The following is a 20,486-nucleotide window of genomic DNA, read 5'->3' as shown; positions in this document are numbered from 1 at the left end:
ATACACCGGCAGCAGCCTGAACTGTTAATACAAGACAAGATGGACCCATGCTTTCATGTTGTTCATGCCAAACTCTGACCGTACCATCCAAAGCACAAATTGAGACTCATCAGACCAGGCAACATATTTCCAGTCTTCTATTGTACAATTTTTGGTGAGCCTGTGTGAACTGTGGCCTCCGTTTCATGTTCTTAGCTGACAGGAGTAGCACCTGCTGCTGTAGCCCATCTGCATCAAGGTCTGATATGTTTTGTATTCAGAAAGGCTCTTCTGCACACCTCGGTTGCTCGAGTTACTGTTGCCTTCCTATCAGGTCAAAGCAGTCTGACCATTCTCCTCTGACCTCTGTCATCAACAAGACATTATCTCCCAGAGAACTGCAGCTCACTGGATATTTTCTCTTTTTCAGATCATTCTCTGTAAACTCTAGAGATGGCTGTTTGGGAAAATCCCAGTAGCAGTTTCTGGAATACTCAAACCAGCCAGTCATGGCACGGCATCAACAACCCGTTCAGTCACCATTCTTCCCCATTCTGATGCTCAGACTGAATTTAAGTAGGTTGTCTTTATCATGTCTGCATAAGTTGTGATTGACACAAAAATATTCACTCCCCCTTCCAAATAATTGAATCCAGGTGGTCCAATCACTTTCATGGCCACAGGTATATAAACCAAGCACCTAGGCATGCAGACTGCAAACATTTGTGAAAGAATGGGTCGCTCTCAGTAGCTCAGTGAATTCCAGTGCGGTACAGTCATGAATTTCCTTGCTACTAAATATTCCACAGTGAACTGTTGTGGTATTATAACAAAGTGGAAGCGACTGAGAACGACAGCATTTCTGCTGCGATGGATGTCACTTAAATTCATCTGCGTGTGAAGGCAGACAAGCAAGTACTTTTGGCAATACAGTGTAAGTGAGCAACTGAACAGGTGTATCTAATGAATTGGCCTGTGTGTGTATATTATATCTCATCTTATATGATTTACTTACATATGATTAAATCATGTGAGACTTTTCCCCCCTCATTCAACATTATTGGAAGAATTAAGTAGGAGTTAAATAAACAGTATGTTGTTTGAGAAAACTGAGGAAGAGCTCACCTCCAGCAAATATAAGTCTTATAAGACTTGAAACTGAAGCTTTCACACGTGGAATGAGAGATGTCTCTTCCTGCCCTCCACAGAGGTAATGAACAAATAAAAATCAAGTACTGTGAGCATCACAACTGGAATGTAGGTCAAACCACTTTCACTTTTTATTTTCCAGAACTTGACGGGATTGTTTAAAGCCTCATCTGAGGACATGTAGAGAAAACAGGCTGACAGTTTTTTTCTGTTGCAGCCCATGCAGACTGGTGGAGACATCAAGAACAAATGAGTCAACAGACTCCTGACCGCAGAGGCTAAAAGTGAACTGCTGAGCCACAAACATTAAAATAGGCTGTTTCTTTTAGGTGTTCACTTTTTTTGTGCATAGTGAACTGTAAAAAGAAATCCAAAGCAGGAAAAAAAGCTTTAAAAATCTAGGAATTGTAGGCCTAAATATTGTTATTCATGGGGACAGGCTGTTGTTCTGAGATAAATACACAGTGTGTCACTTTATCACTTACAGGCAGAAATAAAATGTGTGATTTATGGGTGTGTTTTGAAGTCAGATAAAGCAATACGAAACACTTTTATTTGCAAGGTCAGCCAAAGTTTGAGTACACATTAAGCCTAATGATAAGAAAACAGCAATGTGATCAGAAATTCCTGCAAGAGGAACAAAAGTGGGTCACATTAATGGTGTTAGTGGACAACAAAAGCTTGTAGGTGACTAATTTCAAGTGTTTGTAGCTTCCTTCTCACTTCAGTAGTCTACCTGCTGTTATTTTCAAACAGAACAAATGCTGCTTTGCTTACAGTTACAGATTCCACCATTATTAACAGCTCTATGATTGCCTTTTTTTTTCACTTGTATTTATTATGTACAGCTGTCACGGTATGGCAGTGTGGCAGGCAAGATGTGGACCCAAATGTAGACTCTGGCATAAACTCAGAAAGGCAGCTTTATTCCTGGGCTCACTCACAAAGTACAAAAGCAGAGTGAGGGCGAGGCTTTACAGGGCGAATTATCAAGAGAACTAGAAAACTCAGGGACACGCGAAACAAGGAAGCACACTATCTGGAGGGGTGACTAAACAAAGGAAGGCACAGACAATAAATACATGACATAGCTGGGCAAGATGTGACACAGTGCAAGGAACAAGAAGTCACAAAATAAAACAGGAAGTGATAACAAAACAGGGAAAACATGGACACATGAATGAACTTGACACATGAGGAGGGAACTAAACAAAAACTAAAGCACCAGGAACTGAGAACATAATTAAGTATATTTAAATGGAAAACATACAAGAAAACAATATAAGCACAATGCAAACCAAGAATAATTAAATAAAAAAACTTCTAATTTAAAAAAAACTCAAAATGCTGTGCAATTGACCCAAGAACAGGACTGTGAAAACGTCTTGGGCCATCCCTCATTTCTTTATATGAAAAAAATGAAAGGAACACTTTGTAATCCAATTAAAGCATCACGTCAGTTAAACTTCTGGGATATTTTTCTGGTGTGTATTCATTTTGTTTTCTTTGTTCTTTTCAAATGTACTTTAGAAGTTTGTAGTGCAGTAACAACAAGCAGCGGACAGCAGGATGAGAGCGACAGAAGTGGAGGAGAAAACCACCGCCAGGTTTCTCCGTGGAGACTCAGATCGGGTTACCGAGTACTCGGCAACTTGGAGAAGAGCCTGGTGCTCATCAACGATGACTTTGAGTCAAAAGATCGTTTTCCAGAAGTCAGAATCAGGAATACTTTTTGATCTCAGAGGGAAATTTCAGTTGGTACAGCTGCAACCATTTCACATATTAAAAATAATAAAACACGCTAATAATTTAAAAAACAAAAAGTTACATTTGTAATGTGTACATGAGCATTCTTATGAATACAATAAAGGCAGTGGCTGTGATAATAAATCTGGAACATACTGTGTAAGCAGTTCAGATTATTGCACCTCTGAGTTATTGCACACATAATAAGTTGCACTGATGAACCACAGTGTCACCTACTAAAGGAGGAGTTATAGAGTTTGATGGCGACAGGGAGGAATGACTTCCTGTAGTGCATTTTGAAGGGATGAGCCTTGCACTGAATGTGCTCCTGTGTCTCATCGCTGTGTCGTAGAGTGGGTGGGAGCCATTGGCTGTAATGGCCTGCAGCTTACGCAGCATCCTCCTCTCCGACACTGCCATCAGCGAGTCCAGCTCCACTCCCGCAACATTACTGGGCTTGTGGTTCGGTTTATTGAGTCTGTTGGCATCTGCCGCCCTCAACCTGCTGCCCCAGCATGCAACAGCATAGAGGATAGCACTCACCTCTACAGACTCATAGAAGATCCTGAGCATAGTCCATAAGATGGTGAAGGACCTCAGGTGCCTCATAAAATAGAGACAACTTTGGCCCTTCCTGTATAGGACATCAGTGTTCTTAGCCCAGTCACTGGTGCCTTGTCCCTCCTCAGGTCCACCACCAGTTCCTTTGTCTTTGTCATGTTGAGCCCTAGACGGTTCCGCTCGCAGCAAGTGACAAAGTCCTTCACCGTTGCCCTGTACTCATCCTCATCACCCCTGCTGATACATCCAACTATTGCAGTCATCAGAAAACTTCTGAAGATGGCAGGTCTCTGTGCAGTAACTGAAGTCTGTGGTGTAGAGGGTGAAGAGGAAGGGAGAGAGGACTGTTCCCTGTGGGGCTCCGATGTTGCTAACTACTCTGCCAGACACACATTGCTGCAGGCTGAATACTGTGGTCTGCCAGTCAGGTAGTCAACAATCCAGGACACAAGGGGGGCGTCTACTTGCATCACTGTCAACTTGTCGCCCAGAAGAGCAGACCAAACGCTGCTGAATGCACTCAAGAAGTCAATAAACATGAACCTCACAGTGTTGGCTGGCTTGTCCAGGCGAGCATAGACTCAGTTTAGCAGGTAGATGATGGCGTCCAGGTGGGGCTGATAGGCAAACTGTGAACTGTAGGGGTCTTGTGAGGAGTCTCAGTTGTCTTCTCACCTGGTCAGCAGTGAGACTAACTGTCAGGTGACAGGTGGGGGAGGGGTGGAGGTCTGAGGTGGGCTATCACAGGAGGAGGAAGGAGGAGTGGGGTGGACTGCTGAACAGCAGAGGTGTCAGGGAAGGTAAGAAAACATGGAAACACACATATATTTCACCGAGATGCGTACGTAATGGATAAGAAAGTCTTTGTTTTATTTTTCACCACAGAAAAGTTAAAATGCACAACTTGTGGGATTATAGCAGCATGAGGACGAGTCTGCTGTCCAAGAAATTCTACCTGCTGACTTCTGCCTGCGAAAACAAAATCTCTGAGAGCAACAAAAAGGCTGCCAGAGAAATCAGAGGTAACGGTCTCCCTGCACATCAGCTGTCATTCACAGTGATCACACTGAAACAATCCCGCAGTAAAAAGAGGTGTGGTGGTGCAAACACGGCTTGTATTGTTAGTGCACATATAGCAGTCAGTATGTTACAGTATGTGGGCTGCTCTCTGCATGCAGCCTTATTGGGACAGCTCATGCAGGCCTCCAGACTTGGGTGGAGTACACATTACAGTGGCAGCATGCTTCTTAAGTCACATTACACCATGATTTTCTCCTCTCATGTCTTTCTTACTGTTTTCCTCGTGAATTTTTCAGTGCTCAAGCAGTTTGTGGTGTGCATTGATGGCAGCGACCCGTTCATCAAGTGGCAGTTGGAGAGAGGCATGGAGGGGACGATCTCCTCTGTTGCCGGAGAAAGCTACAGGGTGGATGTAAGCAGGGCTTTGTGGCACTTCTGTTGCATGAGCCCCCTTTGTTTAGACTCACTCAAGGCTTATAGATTAAAGTGAAGTGGGAGAACAGTTTATAATCACCCCCTCTAATATCAGTACAGCATGTGTACCAACATTTAGATGCCACTGGAACTGGTAAGTGTGTCTTGTGCAATACTAGTACAATGTAAAATCAAAGGACTCTGAGTTGATATGTTTTAGTTAAGAGATGTCATGTTGCAGCTGAAGGACATGCCAGTGAATCTGAAAATGAATGTTTTATGTCAGTAAATTCTGCTGACATTGACCTGAACCCTGCTCTGCCACTTCGGACCTGCAACTGCAACATTTTGAGAGAGGCTCAAGATTTAGCCACAGACTGTATATAAAAGATGTACAGCATCCGTTTGTTTTCTGGACTCCATATTTTGCAGCCTCAACACTAAGTGGCATGCTAGGTTTCTTTTTTTACACCCAGAGTGGCCCTATTTGCACAAGAAGGTGGTGCGCTCTTTTAAGAATTCATGCTCACAAAGATGGTTTGTCAGCTACATCTATAAATTGTATGGTGAGCACACAGACTAATTAAATATTACAACTGACAAAAAACAAAACTATAGTTTAACTCACTTAAACTAATGCACAAACTTCTTGGGCCTTCTGTACCACAAAATGGGACATAGTAGTCAATTAATTTAATCAGAAATGCTCCAAAGGGTAGCTATGGATGAATGTGTGTCTTTGTGTATTTGTCACCGTCTCCGTGAGTATGGGTGGGTGAGTGAATGTGTATGTATGGCATATCTGTGTGTGGGTAAGTATGTATGGGCATGTATGAGTATCTGTGTATAAATGTGTACACGGGTGTCTGGGTGTGTTTGTATGTATGGCTGGACCTGGGTCTGGGCCTTGTGCCTTGCCTCCTGGCCGCTCCATGCTGGTTGCCTCCTCCCCCTACCCCCCTGGGATGGGGGTGCCTCGGGGTTCCTGGGTGGGGCGGGGTGTTCTGGCGTGGGTACTGGCCTGCCCCCTTGGGGGTGCGGTGCGGGGCTGCGTTGGCTTCTTCGGCGTGGGGGGGGGCGCTGTGGAGGGTCGGGCGGTCCTTGGGTGCCGGGGGGAGCCCTGCCGCCGGCCAGTGCAGGGGGCTGGCCGCTGGGGGCGGGCTGGCTTCTCATCGCCTTGGGTTCCCTGGAGCCCTCGCTCCTCGACTGGGGGGGCTCCGTCTGAGACCACCCTCTCCCGTCTGCTGGGGCAGGTGTGCGGTTGTCTTTGGACTGAGTGGCCGGGGGTCTTCCTGGCTCTTGGTGGGCTGCTGGTGGCCTGGGGTTCCGGGGGCTTTCCGTACCTGCCTCTGGCTTCTGATGGGTGGAGCTGCAGCGTTTTGCCCTCATTGGTAAGTACGTTCCATGACACAGACACAAACATGACACAGACACAAACGCCCACTCAATCACAACTCAACAAAATTGTTGGTGTGCGTAACATGCTTTGTTAGTTTTGTTTTTCACACACAAATTTATTTTTTTGCAAGTATTGATAGTATTTTTTTATATGTTAAAGTGATGAAGTATCTGATTAATAGACTTGTGCTCTTTCCCCTTTTTTTTTTTTTTTTTTTGCTCCCTTTCTCTCTCCCTTTTTCTTCTCTTTATTTTCCTCTTCTTCAGCCTGTCAGCTCTGGCTGTTACATAGTATGTGGAAAAAAAACTCAGATAAATAAAATAAAGGGTTAAAACATCAACAAGAAGAGCCTATTGAGAACCTATAGAGCTCATCTTGAAATAGCAAATATGTTTGGCACAACAACGCATTCAGATCACAGTTCTGCTTGCAAGATCTACCAGACATGACAGGCTAAAAAAAAAAAAAAAAAAAAAAAAAAAAGAAATGCTCCAAAGGGCAACAACAGAGTGGGTGAGAGGACCACCTTACTGCCTCTAGTTTGTGGAGGTGAGGCTACAGCTGCTTATCATACAGCGCAAACATGCAGAAGTAGAAGAAGATGGATGGATGGATGGATGGATGGATGGATGGATGGATGGATGACCCACCATCATATCAAAAGCGGGAAACTATCCTTAGAGAGCAGAACCACTTTTTGTATCATGTGTAAATTGTGCTTAAAGGCTTTTTAGTTGGGGATTTTAACATCTGTAGTGTAGTGGTTTACACATACATCAGGAGAGCAAAATCCCTTTCAGGCTGTGTCAGGAAAAATATCCACTATAAAAAGTAACATTTCAACATAGGAGCCTGGGGGGATTGACTCAATTTTGGATCCAACCCTAAGTGGCCACTCTGCTGAACTGCTGTTTTTGGCACTTCTTTGTTGGCTTTATATTTCAGCCACAGATCCTGCAGCTTAGTTGTAGGACTATATTATTCTTACCTATCATTTTGGAATGAAATGTGTAACCTTTTTACACAGAGCTGTAATATTCAAGTGTCCACAAATGTCACTAAGTTCAGAAGCAGATCTGAGTTTGTGCCTCTCAGAAACATATTGTATTCTATAAGGAGAGCACAAACACTTCTCTTGAATGTTTACCTTTGCGTCTGTGAAATGCTCTGTGTGGGTGTGTGATGTTTACCGTCTCTTTTACATTCATTAGCTTGAGTGAGACACCATATCACTGCCAAGAAAGTGAGATAAACATCCATGCAGTTGCAGCCAGAACAAGTGTAAACAAAAGCTGTTATTAGCACATTTCAAAGTCACCTGCAATGAGAAGCTATGAAGCAATCACAGAGCAGTTACAGACAGCAGAGCTGAAGTGGCTGTACGGTACATTTGACAAAGCCAGTCTCGCATGACAGGACAGATATTAAAAAACACAACATACTTCACAGATGAGCTGTTTATATTTTCGATGTGTTACTTAAAGTTTCCTCCAGTTTTCTTTTAATAAAAAATAAAAGGATATACAATCAGAGAATAACCCATTACTCTATGGCTGATGCTGTACTTCAAAGAATGTCAAAAACCTTTATTTCACATTTGCCTTAGCTCACCAGAGACCGACAGGAAACGTGGGGACAGAGCAGGAAATGACACGCAGCAAAGGGACGGCCAGGGAGGAGCTGCTATTGGCAGTGTTGGGAAAATGACAACTAATGGAAGTGCCTGAAAATATGAATTTAGTTGAAGTACAAGCAAATAATTGCAAATGCAGTTCACTGCTCCCCAACAATAGGCACACTGTAGCCTGTGATAATGCACCCTAAGCATTTTTTTAACCAAGTAATCCTGATCCATAATCTTTGAAAGGGTCCACAAATGGTGTTGCAGCATTTAGGGAAATTATCAACCATTATTGTGAATCAGTCGATAGTTGCAATCAGTTTCAGGAAGCAATGATACATTTCTTGCTTGTCAAACATGAGATCAGTTTGTTTTTCTGTCATATATGATAGAAAATGTTGAGTAGTTGCTCTGACAAATGAGACAGTGATGATGACAGACGGTCTTTTCCCTGCTTTTCGTCTTTTCATTAACAGGACTTCAGACTCAGTCATTATCTAAGTTACAAATATTAGCTCTGACTTTCTGGCTGCAGCGTACCTGTCCACACTCCTCTAAGGGATGATGTGTAGAGTATCAGATATTATTTTTTTTCATACTGCAACTATTCACTGTATTCATTACAGGTTGATTTGATTAGTATACCTGCTGTCTTACAGACTTCAGATTTTCTTCATGATGACGGAACGTACTTAAGTATCTTTTCTTTCAGCACTGCAGTGTTTTTACTTTTGTTTTTCTGAAATCATATATTGTGTTGTTTTTCTTGTGGTCATACACGAATCCATCGAGATCAAGCTAGCGTTTGCCTTTCTACTCCATGGAAAGTTTCTGTCCCGCCTGGGCTCGCCTTAGGACACCTGCGTTACAGTTGGTCAGGTGTACCGCAACAAACTGCCCGCCCGCCCGCCTGCCGCTGTCCCCGGTGCGGGTCATGCACGGTGGGCGCGTGTTAGATTACCTTCTAAACTTCCACAGTTTTCATATGAATATAGAGCCTGTCCACAGTGCACCCCGTTACATTACAGAACTCCAAAACGTGTGTAATATGTAACTTGTGGGTTAACTAAAGCATCAACAAACCCGTGTATTCACAGAGGCACACGGAGCTCGAGCACACATCAGGCCTGCTTAGGGGGAAAACACTGTCACGTGATCAAAAATTTCCCTACGCGGGTCAGGCCGTTGGAATGAAACGCAAACACGTTAATCGTGTTGTGTACTACAGAGTCTTGCAGGTGACTCACTGAACGCACTGTTAGATTTTTCCTATTTCCAAACACAAGACTGAATGCTGCTTTCCACGATCACGGCAAATTTAGCTCTGCCGTATCCTCGAGTCTCTCTTTGCTATGTAGGCCTATACGTGTGCATGTATATGTAAGTCATCTGTTAAGACCTTTAGCGAGACGTTGAATCGATCCTGATAGGTCATGTCAGGCACAAAGTGATAGAAAGTAAATATATGTGCCTTCAAAATAAAAGCATGATCACATGATTTTCTCAGATGGCTTGAGGACTGCGCATGACCTATTAAACTAAATTAAAAAAAAAAAAATTAAAGATGACGTCTTCAGGATGTCTAAGTATTCAGCCAACAGTTCAAAATCCAAAGTTATTCCCTCTATAACAATTTACAGATAGACAAACTAGTCATATTTGTCTTATATTTCGGCTGTGATGTCACCAATCAGGAAAGCGCAAACAAATCTTTCCTTTAGAGCAGCTGGAAAAAGCCGCTGGTGTTTTCTTTCAGTCTTTGAACACATGAAGGATGAGTTTAAAAAGCTGAATCATAGATCAGGCAGCTATGAATCACTGCCTCAGTGCGGTTGCTAAAGGCTTTTATTGTGTCTCGAAGAGAGCGGAAATTGCACAAGTCAAACTTGACATTAGGCAGGCGTAACCAAAGACTCACAAGTCCGTGGACTAGATTATAAACACCAGGAGCCGCTGGTGACAGTATGCCGATAAACAGGCAGTCGGACAGCAGGATGAGAGTGACAGAAGTGGAGGAGTTTCTGAGAAAGCCGCCGCCAGGTTTCTCCGTGGAGACTCTCGGATCGGGTTACCGAGTCCGCAGCAACGAGGAGAAGAGCCTGGTGCTCATCGACGACTTCGAGTACCGTGGGAAGAAGATAGTTTTCCAGAACTCACTGGGAAGGTGAGGAAACACACATATATTTCACTGAGATGCGTATGCAATGGATAAGAAAGTCTTTATGTTTTATTTTTCACCACAGAAAAGTTAAAATGCACAACTTGTGGGATTATAGCAGCATGAGGACGAGTCTGCTGTCCAAGAAATTCTACCTGCTGACTTCTGCCTGCGAAAACAAAATCTCTGAGAGCAACAAAAAGGCTGCCAGAGAAATCAGAGGTAACGGTCTCCCTGCACATCAGCTGTCATTCACAGTGATCACACTGAAACAATCACGCAGTAAAAAGAGGTGTGGTGGTGCAAACACGGCTTGTATTGTTAGTGCACATATAGCAGTCAGTATGTTGCAGTACGTGGGCTGCTCTCTGCATGCAGCCTTATTGGGACAGCTGACTCATGCAGGCCTCCAGACTTGGGTGGAGTACACATTACAGTGGCAGCATGCTTCTTAAGTCACATTACACCATGATTTTCTCCTCTTATGTCTTTCTTACTGTTTTCCTCGTGAATTTTTCAGTGCTCAAGCAGTTTGTGGTGTGCATTGATGGCAGCGACCCGTTCATCAAGTGGCAGTTGGAGAGAGGCATGGATGGGACGATCTCTTCTGTTGCCGGAGAAAGCTACAGGGTGGATGTAAGCAGGGCTTTGTGGCACTTCTGTTGCATGAGCCCCCTTTGTTTAGACTCACTCAAGGCTTATAGATTAAATGCTACCTTTCCCTTCATACAGATTGACTTGACTGAAGAAATGGAGAGCTGGGCAGCAACAAACCTGCCATCAGACAACCTCATGAAAGTCAGGCCTGTGTGGAGAGACGCCTCCTTCACCCTCAAATATTATTCTGACGCCCTGTTTGACTTCCCACACTGGCTTGGCTTCAGCAGAAGAAAATTTAAGGTAGGTTTCTTATTCTTCCTACATTTGAGTCTCTTTAGGTGAAAACATTTGTCTAACTGGCTCTGTTCTTGCATCTTTTCCAACTACAGCTGAGAATGACATGAGCCAGCTGAGGATCACAAACAAGGCAAAGTTGAGTTAAACTGGAGCCTCTCTGGTTCTTCGGTAAAGTAGATGAATGGTTAAAATACCAGGCTGCCAGGTGAAGGACTCTCCTACCTCTGGAGATTGCAGGATCTGGTCTGTATTTGCTGCTGGGCCCAGATTTTTCTTCTGTTGAGTGGGTGGAAACCACTGACAGGGACTGAAAAGGAAATTCTGAATGGCACAAAGATTGTTTTGACAAAATAAGTGTATAAACACATTTTGTGTGTGTAAATATTTATTTTCCTAACATGATTTTCAGCTGTTGTACTGTATGAAGGTTTTAAAGGGGTCAAATCTGTGCTGCTGCAAAATGAAATGTTTGTAAACTTTTGTACTTGGTAATTATTTCTTCATGAGAATTACTTTATTTTTTTTTCAATCAAATGCAATAAATGCTTTAAAAACAAAGAATACAGTGTTTTAATGCAACAAAAATTCAGGAGCTGAATGGTGAATGTGGATTGAGGAAAGGTTAAATTACACAAACTGATCTAAGGGATAAGTAGAAGAGCAGATGCAGCATTAGTGATGGTTTCCACGTGCTCCTTGTAGTCGCTGCCGTAGAATCGCACCAGCAGGTAGTTGGCGATGCCCACAATGCACATCAGAAAGAGGAAGGTGATGACCCGTTTTCCAAACAAGTACCCCGGGGTGCTGCACAAATACGAAGAATTAGTAAGATACTGATTCTAAACACATGGAGAGCATACCATCATGTTTGTAGGAATTTACCTTTGAGAGGTTTGTCCCAAGTATCCAACAAAGTACTTCTGCCTGATGACAAGATAGATGATCCCAGCAAAAGCAGCAGGAGCTTCAAACAGGACAGAAAAGAAAAAAAAGATCCTGTATGTGGATTCATAATACATTATACAGTTTATACCAGGGCTCTTCAACTCCAGGCCTCGAGAGCCCCTGTCCTGCAGGTTTTTAGATGTGTCCCTGATCCAACACACCTGAATCAAATGGCTGAATTACCTCCTCAGTATGCAGTCAAGTTCTCCAGACCTGCTAATGACTTCTGTATTTGACTCAGATGTGTTGAAGCAGAGACACATCTAAAACCTGCAGGACAGGGGGTCTCGAGGCCTGGAGTTGAAGAGCCCTGGTCTATACGGACAGCCATGTCAGCCGTGGGTCTTAAATGGTTTCGGTCTATTTTTTTTTTCCATCTTTGCTCTGCAGCAGAAACAGCGGTAGTTCAGTCAATAGCGTGCGTCTTTCGACATCTGGATCCAAACTGATTGCAACCAGATTTTGCATGTTGTTGCAGAGACTTGCTTTTGTATCCAGCCTCAAGTGGCCACTAGAGGAACTGCAGTGTTTTCTTCACTCAGGCTTTGGCTTTTATTTTTAGGCCTGCAGGTTGCCACTTAATTGCAGCAACATCATGAAATGTGTAACAATTACATAGAAATGCAACACTGGAGAATCCACAACCCTTTGGCCACAGAACGCTAATGTCCGTAAAGTCACGTAAGGCGCAGATCTGAAAATACCTGTGTTTCAAGCATATTGTATTCAATAAAGAGAGAGGAAACACTCTTCTAAATGTTTGCCTTTGCTTCCTCGGTTACGTTTGCTCTGGGGGGAGTGTACTGTGTACAGCCTGCTTTTGCATTCATGAATGATTACCTTGACTGAGACACAGACCAGCACACCACATCACTGCCAAGAAAGTGGGGTAAGCATCCATGCAGTTGCGACTAGAAGAAGTGTAAACAAAGGCTGTTATTAGCACATTTCAAGGAAACCGCCTGCAACGAGGAACTATGAAGCAACGGCAGATTGGTTCTTTTCTTTTCTTGAGTGTTTGAGGTGCAAAGTTGGAAAAAAAAATGCCGTTATGGGCAGTGTTGGGGAAAACACACTGAAATTATAGTTCCCAAGTACTTCACAATGGAAGAGAGGCTGAAACACATCAAAACGACCTTACTGGGAAGTTCAGTTTGCTAAACTAAAGCTGCTTAGAAAATGTAGTTTAACACTACTTTACAAAAAAAAAAGGGTGGTGGTGGTGGTGGTGGTGGTGGGGGGGTTTGACTATGTAGAGTGCTTAACAAATCAATTAGATCACCTGTCATAAAAACAAGGACCACAGACTTTTTAGAAATCTGTCAAAAGATGTGTTTAAAACTGAAAATGATGTTATTTATTAGGATAATAAACTGAAAATCGAGCTGGCACATGAGACTTCTCCCAGAATTCAGAAATTAATCAAGCATAACATTCAGGAATGCAAGTAAATAATTGTAATCTGGTGTCTTAATTTTGAAGAAAAAAAAAAAAAGCACTTTAGTATTTATTTCTGCTTTTTTGTAAAACATTAAATTTGAACATTCATGAATAGCAACAACAGCAATTCTATTTTAGAGGTTCAGATCACCTTAAAGCCAGAAGTGGCTCAGATATTTCCTTTTAAACGCGGGAAATGAGCTGTTGCTTCAGACTGAGGCATTTTTTCAGTTACAGATAGTAGAGTTGGTATTTCTGGCTGGAGCGTACTTGTCAAAACTCATTTAAGTGATGAACTGAGTGGAACATCAAGCATCATTAACTGGCTCCAACTGACGAGTATGTTAATTAAAGATTTATTCCTGCTCTCTTACAGGCTTCAAATTTTGGTCCGAGAATATTTATCAGAATCAGAGTATCACAACATACAGTTTATAGATATATATATAAAAAAAAGCTTTTCACCAACCACATCTGATGCTATCAAGGTGCCATTTTCATATCATCTGATTCTGATTTATATTAAATGCGAATGCATTTTCAATTCACTTATAAAGTGCCAGTTTACAGCAACAGATACAGCAGACAAATAAATACACTGAACATTTGTTTCACCGGCAGCTATTCAAATAAGGTCAGTGCCAGACAGCTTTTTCCCCTGCCTGGGAAATGAGGATCAGGCAAATGAGGACCACCTCTGAATAGAATTAATATTCAGTGGCTCATAAGGGCGAATGGAAAGCTTATTAGGAAACAAATATAATATTGTTTCATTGCACTGGTGTTGATGTTACAATAGTGAACAAAGTGTTGAAGAAAGGGCACTTACTTGGCACAAGACACTCTCTCAAAAGCCGATGTGCGGATATTTTGGTTCTTGCATTCCCTCTCTACCTTCTGTGCAAAAGAAACTTAAAACCAGAGAGCCGAGGTTCAACATCTACCACATCTACAATATTTAAGTTTCTCTTTGAGTTTCTCACCATTCTGAAGCACGCTGATGAGGGTGACGATGACCAGGAGGTAGATGTTTTCCACCACTTTGCTGGAGTCCATGATTATCGCGTGAGCTGTAGGAGCAGGTGGCTGCTGGGGCTGAGGGAGACAGAGCTTCTCTTTCACATTAAAATGGGCGTATTTAAAGTCACTACACAGTAAAAATTCCAGTGTTAATTTAACACCCACAGTGTTAATTTCAACACCGACAAAGTGTCTATATGTGTCCACACTACCTGGTGTTAAATAACATTTGTGAAAGTGTTAAAAGATTGACACCCATTTTTTTGTTAAATTAACACCAGACATTGTTTACTATTCAACAATACCAGGTGTCACATTAACATTACAGTGGTGTTGGTGTTAAAACGTAATGTTAAAAGTAACACCAGTATAGTGTTACTCACAAAACAAAATGTGGTGTTAAAAAGGTAAATTATGCACATCACAAGGTGTCAATACGAACCAAATCCAGTGGAAAAATATCTAATAAATATTCAAAACATTACACAGAAATGGAAAGTTTAACTTTTATTAAACCCATTTAAATATTAAAGACCTTCAATGCACAGCTCATATAAAACAGCAGCGGGGCACAATATATGTTATTTCATCACTGTCAGCTGAAAACTGCCTGTCGTAAGGCTGATAATATATCAGATCAGAGATACAGATAACAGCAAACACATCATCCACAATCTCTATTCTGAAAGCATTCAGATGATCATCAAAATACTCTGTAATGACTTTAGCAGTCAAAAGAAATGCTTTATCATCCTTGACTATGATGTTAACAATTTTTTGAAAAACAGGCATTTCATTTTCAGTACTTGTACAGACAATCATTCCAATATGGTATTCTGTTCCAAAGTTTTTCACCCATGAAGCTGTTGATACACAAGGCACATTCAACCTGGGGCAAGACCTTAAGACCTCACTGAAATCTAGTTCACTTATTGGGTAATCTTTAAGAGGACCAAACTGAAACCTTTGAAAGTAAAAATTCTCCCAATGAAAAGCCAGCTGCCTCTGGTGCTTCTTTACCAGTGTTTTGGTTATGTTCTTAAAGTTCTTCACAGATTTCTTGAAGAAATTGTGTTTACCTTCAAATCTCATACACCACACATGGATGAGTGGTCCTATTTTTCTGATGCATCTGGGGTAATGAATCATCAGATGATGTTTTGGAATCAGCTTCTTGTCTGTAAATACAGACTTAAAGAGTTTATGATGGTCAGAAATCAAATGCTTTAAGAAATAAGTCATACCATCTGTGATTTTTGGTGAGAACACAATATTGACGATTTGAATCAAGAGAAGAATTACCCTCCAGTAGCTGTTATTCCTATTAATTATATCTCCAAAAATCAAGGGTGTATTGCGTAAGAGGCACCATGACTAAATAGCATTGAGGCCAAGGTCATTGCTACCATCAATTTTGACTGCACTAGGTCTGTTGTTTCTCTCAAGGTATCCATAGTTAAAGCTCTGTATCCTTTCTGAAAGGGTGTTTAAATCTATGGAAGTCCTAACCATGTACTGAAAAAGAAGCTGAAGTTCATACTGCACAACACCTTCCAAAAGGTCATGCATAATATCAACTGCGTAATTGTTTGAACAATGAAAATACTGCAGTGCATTAAGAGGACATTCTCTTTTTCCACCTAAAGAATGGACAAGAATGGGATTTTGTGCCACAGCATTGAAATGTTCTGAATAGAGCTCTTTTGTGCGAAAAATTAGGTCTTGGTCATCCTCACTGAATACTGACTGAAGCTTTGTTTTATCAGTTAAACAAAATCGACAACAGTAAGTTGCACTGAACGATTCAACCAAGCCAAAAAGGCTATGCAATGCCAAATTATCACCAGTAACCTGAACAATTGAACCCCTTAATGGTGTATCAGAAAATGGGACCTTAATACCTTCTGTCTCGAGACATTTCAAGTCATTAACAAGAGGCTGCAAGACTGGACCAAAACCGTACTTCTTTAAGTCCTCGGCATGGAAAAGAGAAGCTAGATGAATGTTCATCAAAACTGAATTGAGTTTAGCTGGCAAATTTCTTAAAATAAAATAAATACAGCCAAGTTTATGTGAACCCCTTTTGGGTCCCAGTGGATTTGCCGTTTCAAAATCATCGTAATACAGCTGTATTTGGAGTGCATGTTCTTGCTCTGAAAATAATGAGTGATTTCTGAGATAGGAACCATCATTGATGTCTCTATATATCCCATCTTCATGAAACTTTACCTGTTGAAAGCAGGTACTGAGTTCTTGGTTGGTGAACAATGAATCAAGAGTTCCTAAAATAGGTACATACATAAATTTGTCATTAACAGGAATTTGACTGTATACACCTGTGGTTTTATCCAAACGTGTATCATAACGTACTCCAAGAACATGCTCTACTGGTTCAACAATTTTCCATTTTTTTCAAAATACTTTTGCCTCTTTCTTTCAGTGTTAAGGTGTGTGAATGGATTTTCTATGTTCTCAAAACATTCTCTGACTTTGTTTAAGGTTTGTTCATTCACCTCAGATGAAAGACACTTAAGAACGGCATCTTGTGCTTGAATATGGACATCATTAACAACCTCCTCCATTGAACAAGTTAAAGACTGCACAATATTTTCAGAAACTCCAGCTGCTTGAACTTGGGCAATAACAGAGCTACACATATCCATTAACTGCTTCTTTTTAGCATGACTTTGTTGACCAACAGAAGAGCTACTCAATGGGTCATGAGCAGAAACATCATCTGTCTCAACACTATCTGTACCAACATTGTCCTTATAAACAGAATCTGTGGCAAATGTGTCTCCATGTGCTTTCAGCAAGTGCTTCTTGAACCCAGAATACGTGTAAAAAAAAGATGAACAGCCATGTTCCCCACATTTCAAACGCAATTTGTGCCCTGGATACAAAGCATGACTAAATTTCAAATGCTGGAAAAGAGTTGAACAATTTCTGTGCTGAACCTTACAAATGTAACATGTTAGCATATTCAAGTGTTGTTAATCCTCACTCTCCTTTGTTGTTGCAACATCAATGCCATAAACCGTTGTTTGGATGAATGTGTAGAAGTTGAGGAGGGTTGCATCATAGGACACAGCAAACACAAAGTGTGCCTTAAACAGTTCATCGAAGGCAGCCACTGCAGTCTGTGCAACACAGGGAATGGGCTTCTGATCCAGGATGATGTAGAATTTCTGTATCCTGCTCTTCTTTTCTCCAACGCAGAGGAGGAAGGGCTGTGCAGATCCAACTTTGGCAAGGAAGGTCGCCATGCTTGTCCCCACCTAAGATTGAGAGACAGCATGTTAGAAATGATTGCTCTTATTCCCTCACAAGCAACAAATTAAGGACATTTTATTATTATTTTTTTTTGGGGGGGGGGGGCACAGTGGTTAGCACTGCTGCCTCAGTTAGAATACCATCTGGAAGGCCTGGGTTCGATTCCACCTTGGCCCAGGCCCCTCCCTCTCTCCCTGTGTCGAGTTTGCATGTTCTCCCCGTGTCTGCGTGGGTTTCCTCCCACAGTCCAAACACATGCACTTACTGGGGTTAGGTTAATTGGAAACTCTAAATTACCCATAGGTGTGAATGTGAGTGTGGATGTTGTCTGTCTCCCTGTTTTGGCCCTGCAACAGGCTGGCGACCTGTACAGGGTGTACCCTGCCTCTCGCCCTATGTCAGCTGGGATAGACTCCAGCCCCCCCCCCCCCCCCCCCCCCCCCACCCCCCCCACCCCCACCCCCCACCCCCCGCAACCCTGAATAGGATAAGCAGAAGTGAATGGATGGGTGGATATTTCACTTTTTAAATTTAGTTTTAGAAAAGTGAGACCTATTTACTGTAAGTGAAGCAAAGTAATTCATGCCAAAAACATACCTTCATGAACTTGATAACACGGTCAGCAGCCTCAGGTGCACTAATTTTTCCCTGTCTTTTCCCCTTCGCGGTTGGAGGCAAGAGATGAACCAGCAGGAGAATAGCTGCCAGGTCACTATCCCATTCTAATGAAATAACACACACCATCTTAAGAATCACAGCATGCAAATGCATATGTAGAGAGATCTATTAATACCTACCATAATCACTTGATTCCTCCTGAGTGGACAGAAGGTCATCCAGATGAGCACTCTGTCAATCAGTCAGTCAGAATACTTTATTGATCCCAAAGGGAAATTACTACTGTTACAGCTGCAAACCGTTTCATTTAAACGAGTAAACCTAAAACACAATAACATACACTAAAGGCATAAAAGTATAAAGACTAAAGAGATATATTGACTATATACACATCTAAATCTATACACATATGAAAATTGTGAGTGCAAAAATTTTTAAATAGGTGTCATTATATATATATGCACAGTCCTTTTTTGTACAATGTACAAATCGAAGGCTTTTGCTGACAGTGGTGACCCTCGGTTTATAGAATGTTGGCCATCTTGCGATGAACTTCCCCGAGATGTCTTCTCCAAAGAGCATGATGAAGTCCTGCTCAATCTAGCACAGAGAAAAAAAATGCCATCACAATCCAATTCAACAAATCAATCAGTTAATTAAATCTGTCTGAGTTTCTTACTAAGCCTGGTGTATCCAAGAATCTTGGGAAGTGATCCAAGATGAGTGATGACTGGTCCAGATCATGAAGCATATTCTGTCTATGCTTAAATGTTGCCTTCATTTTCTCCTTGACAACTTCCTGGTCTGATGAATGTTTCATCATGGACATTGCTTCTTTGCATCCATCACCAAACAGCTGTTTAGATGTTAAGGTCTCCCTCAGAGTTCTCGGGCCGCCTTGATGAGCAGACTTGGAGCTCCTCTTGAAGTCACTTGCAGTGTTACGCTGAACTGTTTTCAATCGATAGGCCAGATAGCCCTGTCCACTGAGAGGATCATAGTAATGTTCCTATCACAGAACAGAACAGACAAGACAAACTGTCTATTACATTCAATTCAAAAGGACAATTACAGCTGGGCTGCAACGGTTAATCGACATTCCCCCCCAAAATTAATAAAAGTCCAAACAGATTTTGACCCAAGAAGAGAACATTCAGGGTTCTTGCAAATTAATACTCACATAGCCAGTCGGTGAGCCATTATCTTTCAAACTGGGGAAGAGGGTGACAATTCCCAGGGCGTAGGTAATGCGAACGTTGACAGGAGGGACTCTCCTAAAAAACAATTCAATAAAAATATTGCCATTTCACATAGGGATTAAACAAACACACCAACTGTGCAAAGGGTTATGAATAGAAATTATATATTTAATGTCTTCAATAAGTAAACTTAAAACCTCTTAAGCCCCTTCTCAGCAATTACAAACTATTTGAATAATCATTATGTTAATTGTTTTTCAAATAATTCTGACATTTCTGTGGATTTCATACATGTATGTGTTTAACTAAGATTAAATTACAGTGCAACCAGTTGAAAAAATAAAGGTTAAATTCTGCCCCCATACAGATGGCTGAGACTTATTGATTACATACCCATGACTTTCAATCATATCCGCCACTAAAATGTTGACAAGTTTCTTTCTTGTTGGATCAGAGAGACTTCTGGTCTTGTTGTACTCTTTTATTACATCTTCTCCCCCTGGTTTTTGGTGCAGAGCTACATAGACAATCTGCAACAGATTTCACATGTCATCCTGCTATGAATTTTAAAAATGGATCAACGTTCTATTTCCAACCTTGAACCAACTCACATTTTTTGCCATCTCACTGTCAGGTGGTCCTTCAACCAGTCGTCTTCTCTGTGCTTTGGTGTTCTCTGTAATCACTGTAGAAGATGAGCTTGCTGAGCTTGGAGACTCGACTGACGAGAATGAGCCATCTTCAGAACTGAAGGAAGCATCTGTGACCTCACTCTGATCAACAGGGGCCACTGTATAAAATTTAGAAACTTCATTAGTAAACAAATTAAAATAACTTTCGCTTTATATATATTTTTAAATGCATTAGAAGTAACACTTGTTTTAATGCTTTTATGTCTTACCAAAGCAATCAGTGACTACTTTGAAAGATACTGTAGCAGACCTCAGGAGTTCATCAAAGATATCAGCATCCACATCGACTCCAGATGAGTCCTTCAGGTCTACAGAGACTCCACTTGCCAAGTTGAATTTAGCATGAACTGGAAGG

At 41.6% G+C, this 20,486-nt stretch overlaps 3 protein-coding genes across 4 annotated transcripts; 1 reads left to right on the top strand and 2 right to left on the bottom strand.

The window, feature by feature from the left end:
• The first annotated feature begins 9,759 nt into the window (after positions 1-9,759).
• LOC115777784 (mesenteric estrogen-dependent adipogenesis protein-like) lies at positions 9,760-11,492 on the top strand. 2 transcript variants are annotated; one of them, XM_030725772.1, is made up of 5 exons: positions 9,760-10,053; positions 10,166-10,269; positions 10,568-10,683; positions 10,780-10,947; positions 11,037-11,492. In XM_030725772.1, the coding sequence occupies exons 1-5, from the start codon at positions 9,854-9,856 to the stop codon at positions 11,049-11,051; spliced, it is 603 nt and encodes a 200-aa protein (XP_030581632.1). In that variant the 5' UTR covers positions 9,760-9,853; the 3' UTR covers positions 11,052-11,492. The 2 variants fall into 2 exon arrangements, with proteins under 2 accessions (XP_030581632.1, XP_030581631.1); XM_030725771.1 differs by having other exon boundaries at positions 10,133-10,269; positions 11,037-11,486.
• Positions 11,412-14,433, bottom strand: LOC115777785 (arachidonate 5-lipoxygenase-activating protein-like). Its single transcript, XM_030725773.1, has 5 exons — positions 14,313-14,433; positions 14,159-14,240; positions 12,730-12,800; positions 11,827-11,908; positions 11,412-11,748 (listed from the first exon to the last, which is right to left on the bottom strand). The coding sequence occupies exons 1-5, from the start codon at positions 14,383-14,385 to the stop codon at positions 11,586-11,588; spliced, it is 471 nt and encodes a 156-aa protein (XP_030581633.1). The 5' UTR covers positions 14,386-14,433; the 3' UTR covers positions 11,412-11,585.
• A 2,909-nt stretch (positions 14,434-17,342) lies between these two features.
• On the bottom strand, positions 17,343-20,223 carry LOC115777779 (uncharacterized). Its single transcript, XM_030725765.1, has 6 exons — positions 20,051-20,223; positions 19,833-19,969; positions 19,421-19,514; positions 18,920-19,249; positions 18,727-18,840; positions 17,343-17,627 (listed from the first exon to the last, which is right to left on the bottom strand). Exons 1-6 carry the CDS (start codon positions 20,060-20,062, stop codon positions 17,343-17,345), a joined length of 972 nt encoding a protein of 323 aa, XP_030581625.1. The 5' UTR covers positions 20,063-20,223.
• Positions 20,224-20,486: the final 263 nt, after the last annotated feature.

Source organism: Archocentrus centrarchus, unplaced genomic scaffold (assembly GCF_007364275.1).
Source record: "Archocentrus centrarchus isolate MPI-CPG fArcCen1 unplaced genomic scaffold, fArcCen1 scaffold_72_ctg1, whole genome shotgun sequence".
NCBI classification, from domain to species: domain Eukaryota; kingdom Metazoa; phylum Chordata; class Actinopteri; order Cichliformes; family Cichlidae; genus Archocentrus; species Archocentrus centrarchus.
Note: the sequence above shows the minus strand (reverse complement) of the source record. Positions and strands in the feature narration are given on the sequence as shown.

Bases quoted from the DNA above. Each gene is read 5' to 3' on its own strand.
- LOC115777785 (XM_030725773.1), bottom strand. From the start codon at position 14,385: ATGGACTCCAGCAAAGTGGTGGAAAACATCTACCTCCTGGTCATCGTC. The intron at 14,241-14,312 runs GTGAGAAACTCA...TCTGGTTTTAAG, and splicing joins CATCAGCGTGCTTCAGAATG to TTTCTTTTGCACAGAAGGTA. The intron at 11,749-11,826 runs GTAAATTCCTAC...GTATTTGTGCAG, and splicing joins TTGGGACAAACCTCTCAAAG to CACCCCGGGGTACTTGTTTG.
- LOC115777779 (XM_030725765.1), bottom strand. The intron at 19,250-19,420 runs GTGAGTATTAAT...GTTCTGTGATAG, and splicing joins ATGGCTCACCGACTGGCTAT to GAACATTACTATGATCCTCT. The intron at 18,841-18,919 runs GTAAGAAACTCA...TCTCTGTGCTAG, and splicing joins TCTTGGATACACCAGGCTTA to ATTGAGCAGGACTTCATCAT.
- LOC115777784 (XM_030725771.1), top strand. From the start codon at position 9,854: ATGCCGATAAACAGGCAGTCGGACAGCAGGATGAGAGTGACAGAAGTG. The intron at 10,054-10,132 runs GTGAGGAAACAC...TTTTCACCACAG, and splicing joins TTCCAGAACTCACTGGGAAG to AAAAGTTAAAATGCACAACT. The intron at 10,270-10,567 runs GTAACGGTCTCC...TGAATTTTTCAG, and splicing joins GGCTGCCAGAGAAATCAGAG to TGCTCAAGCAGTTTGTGGTG.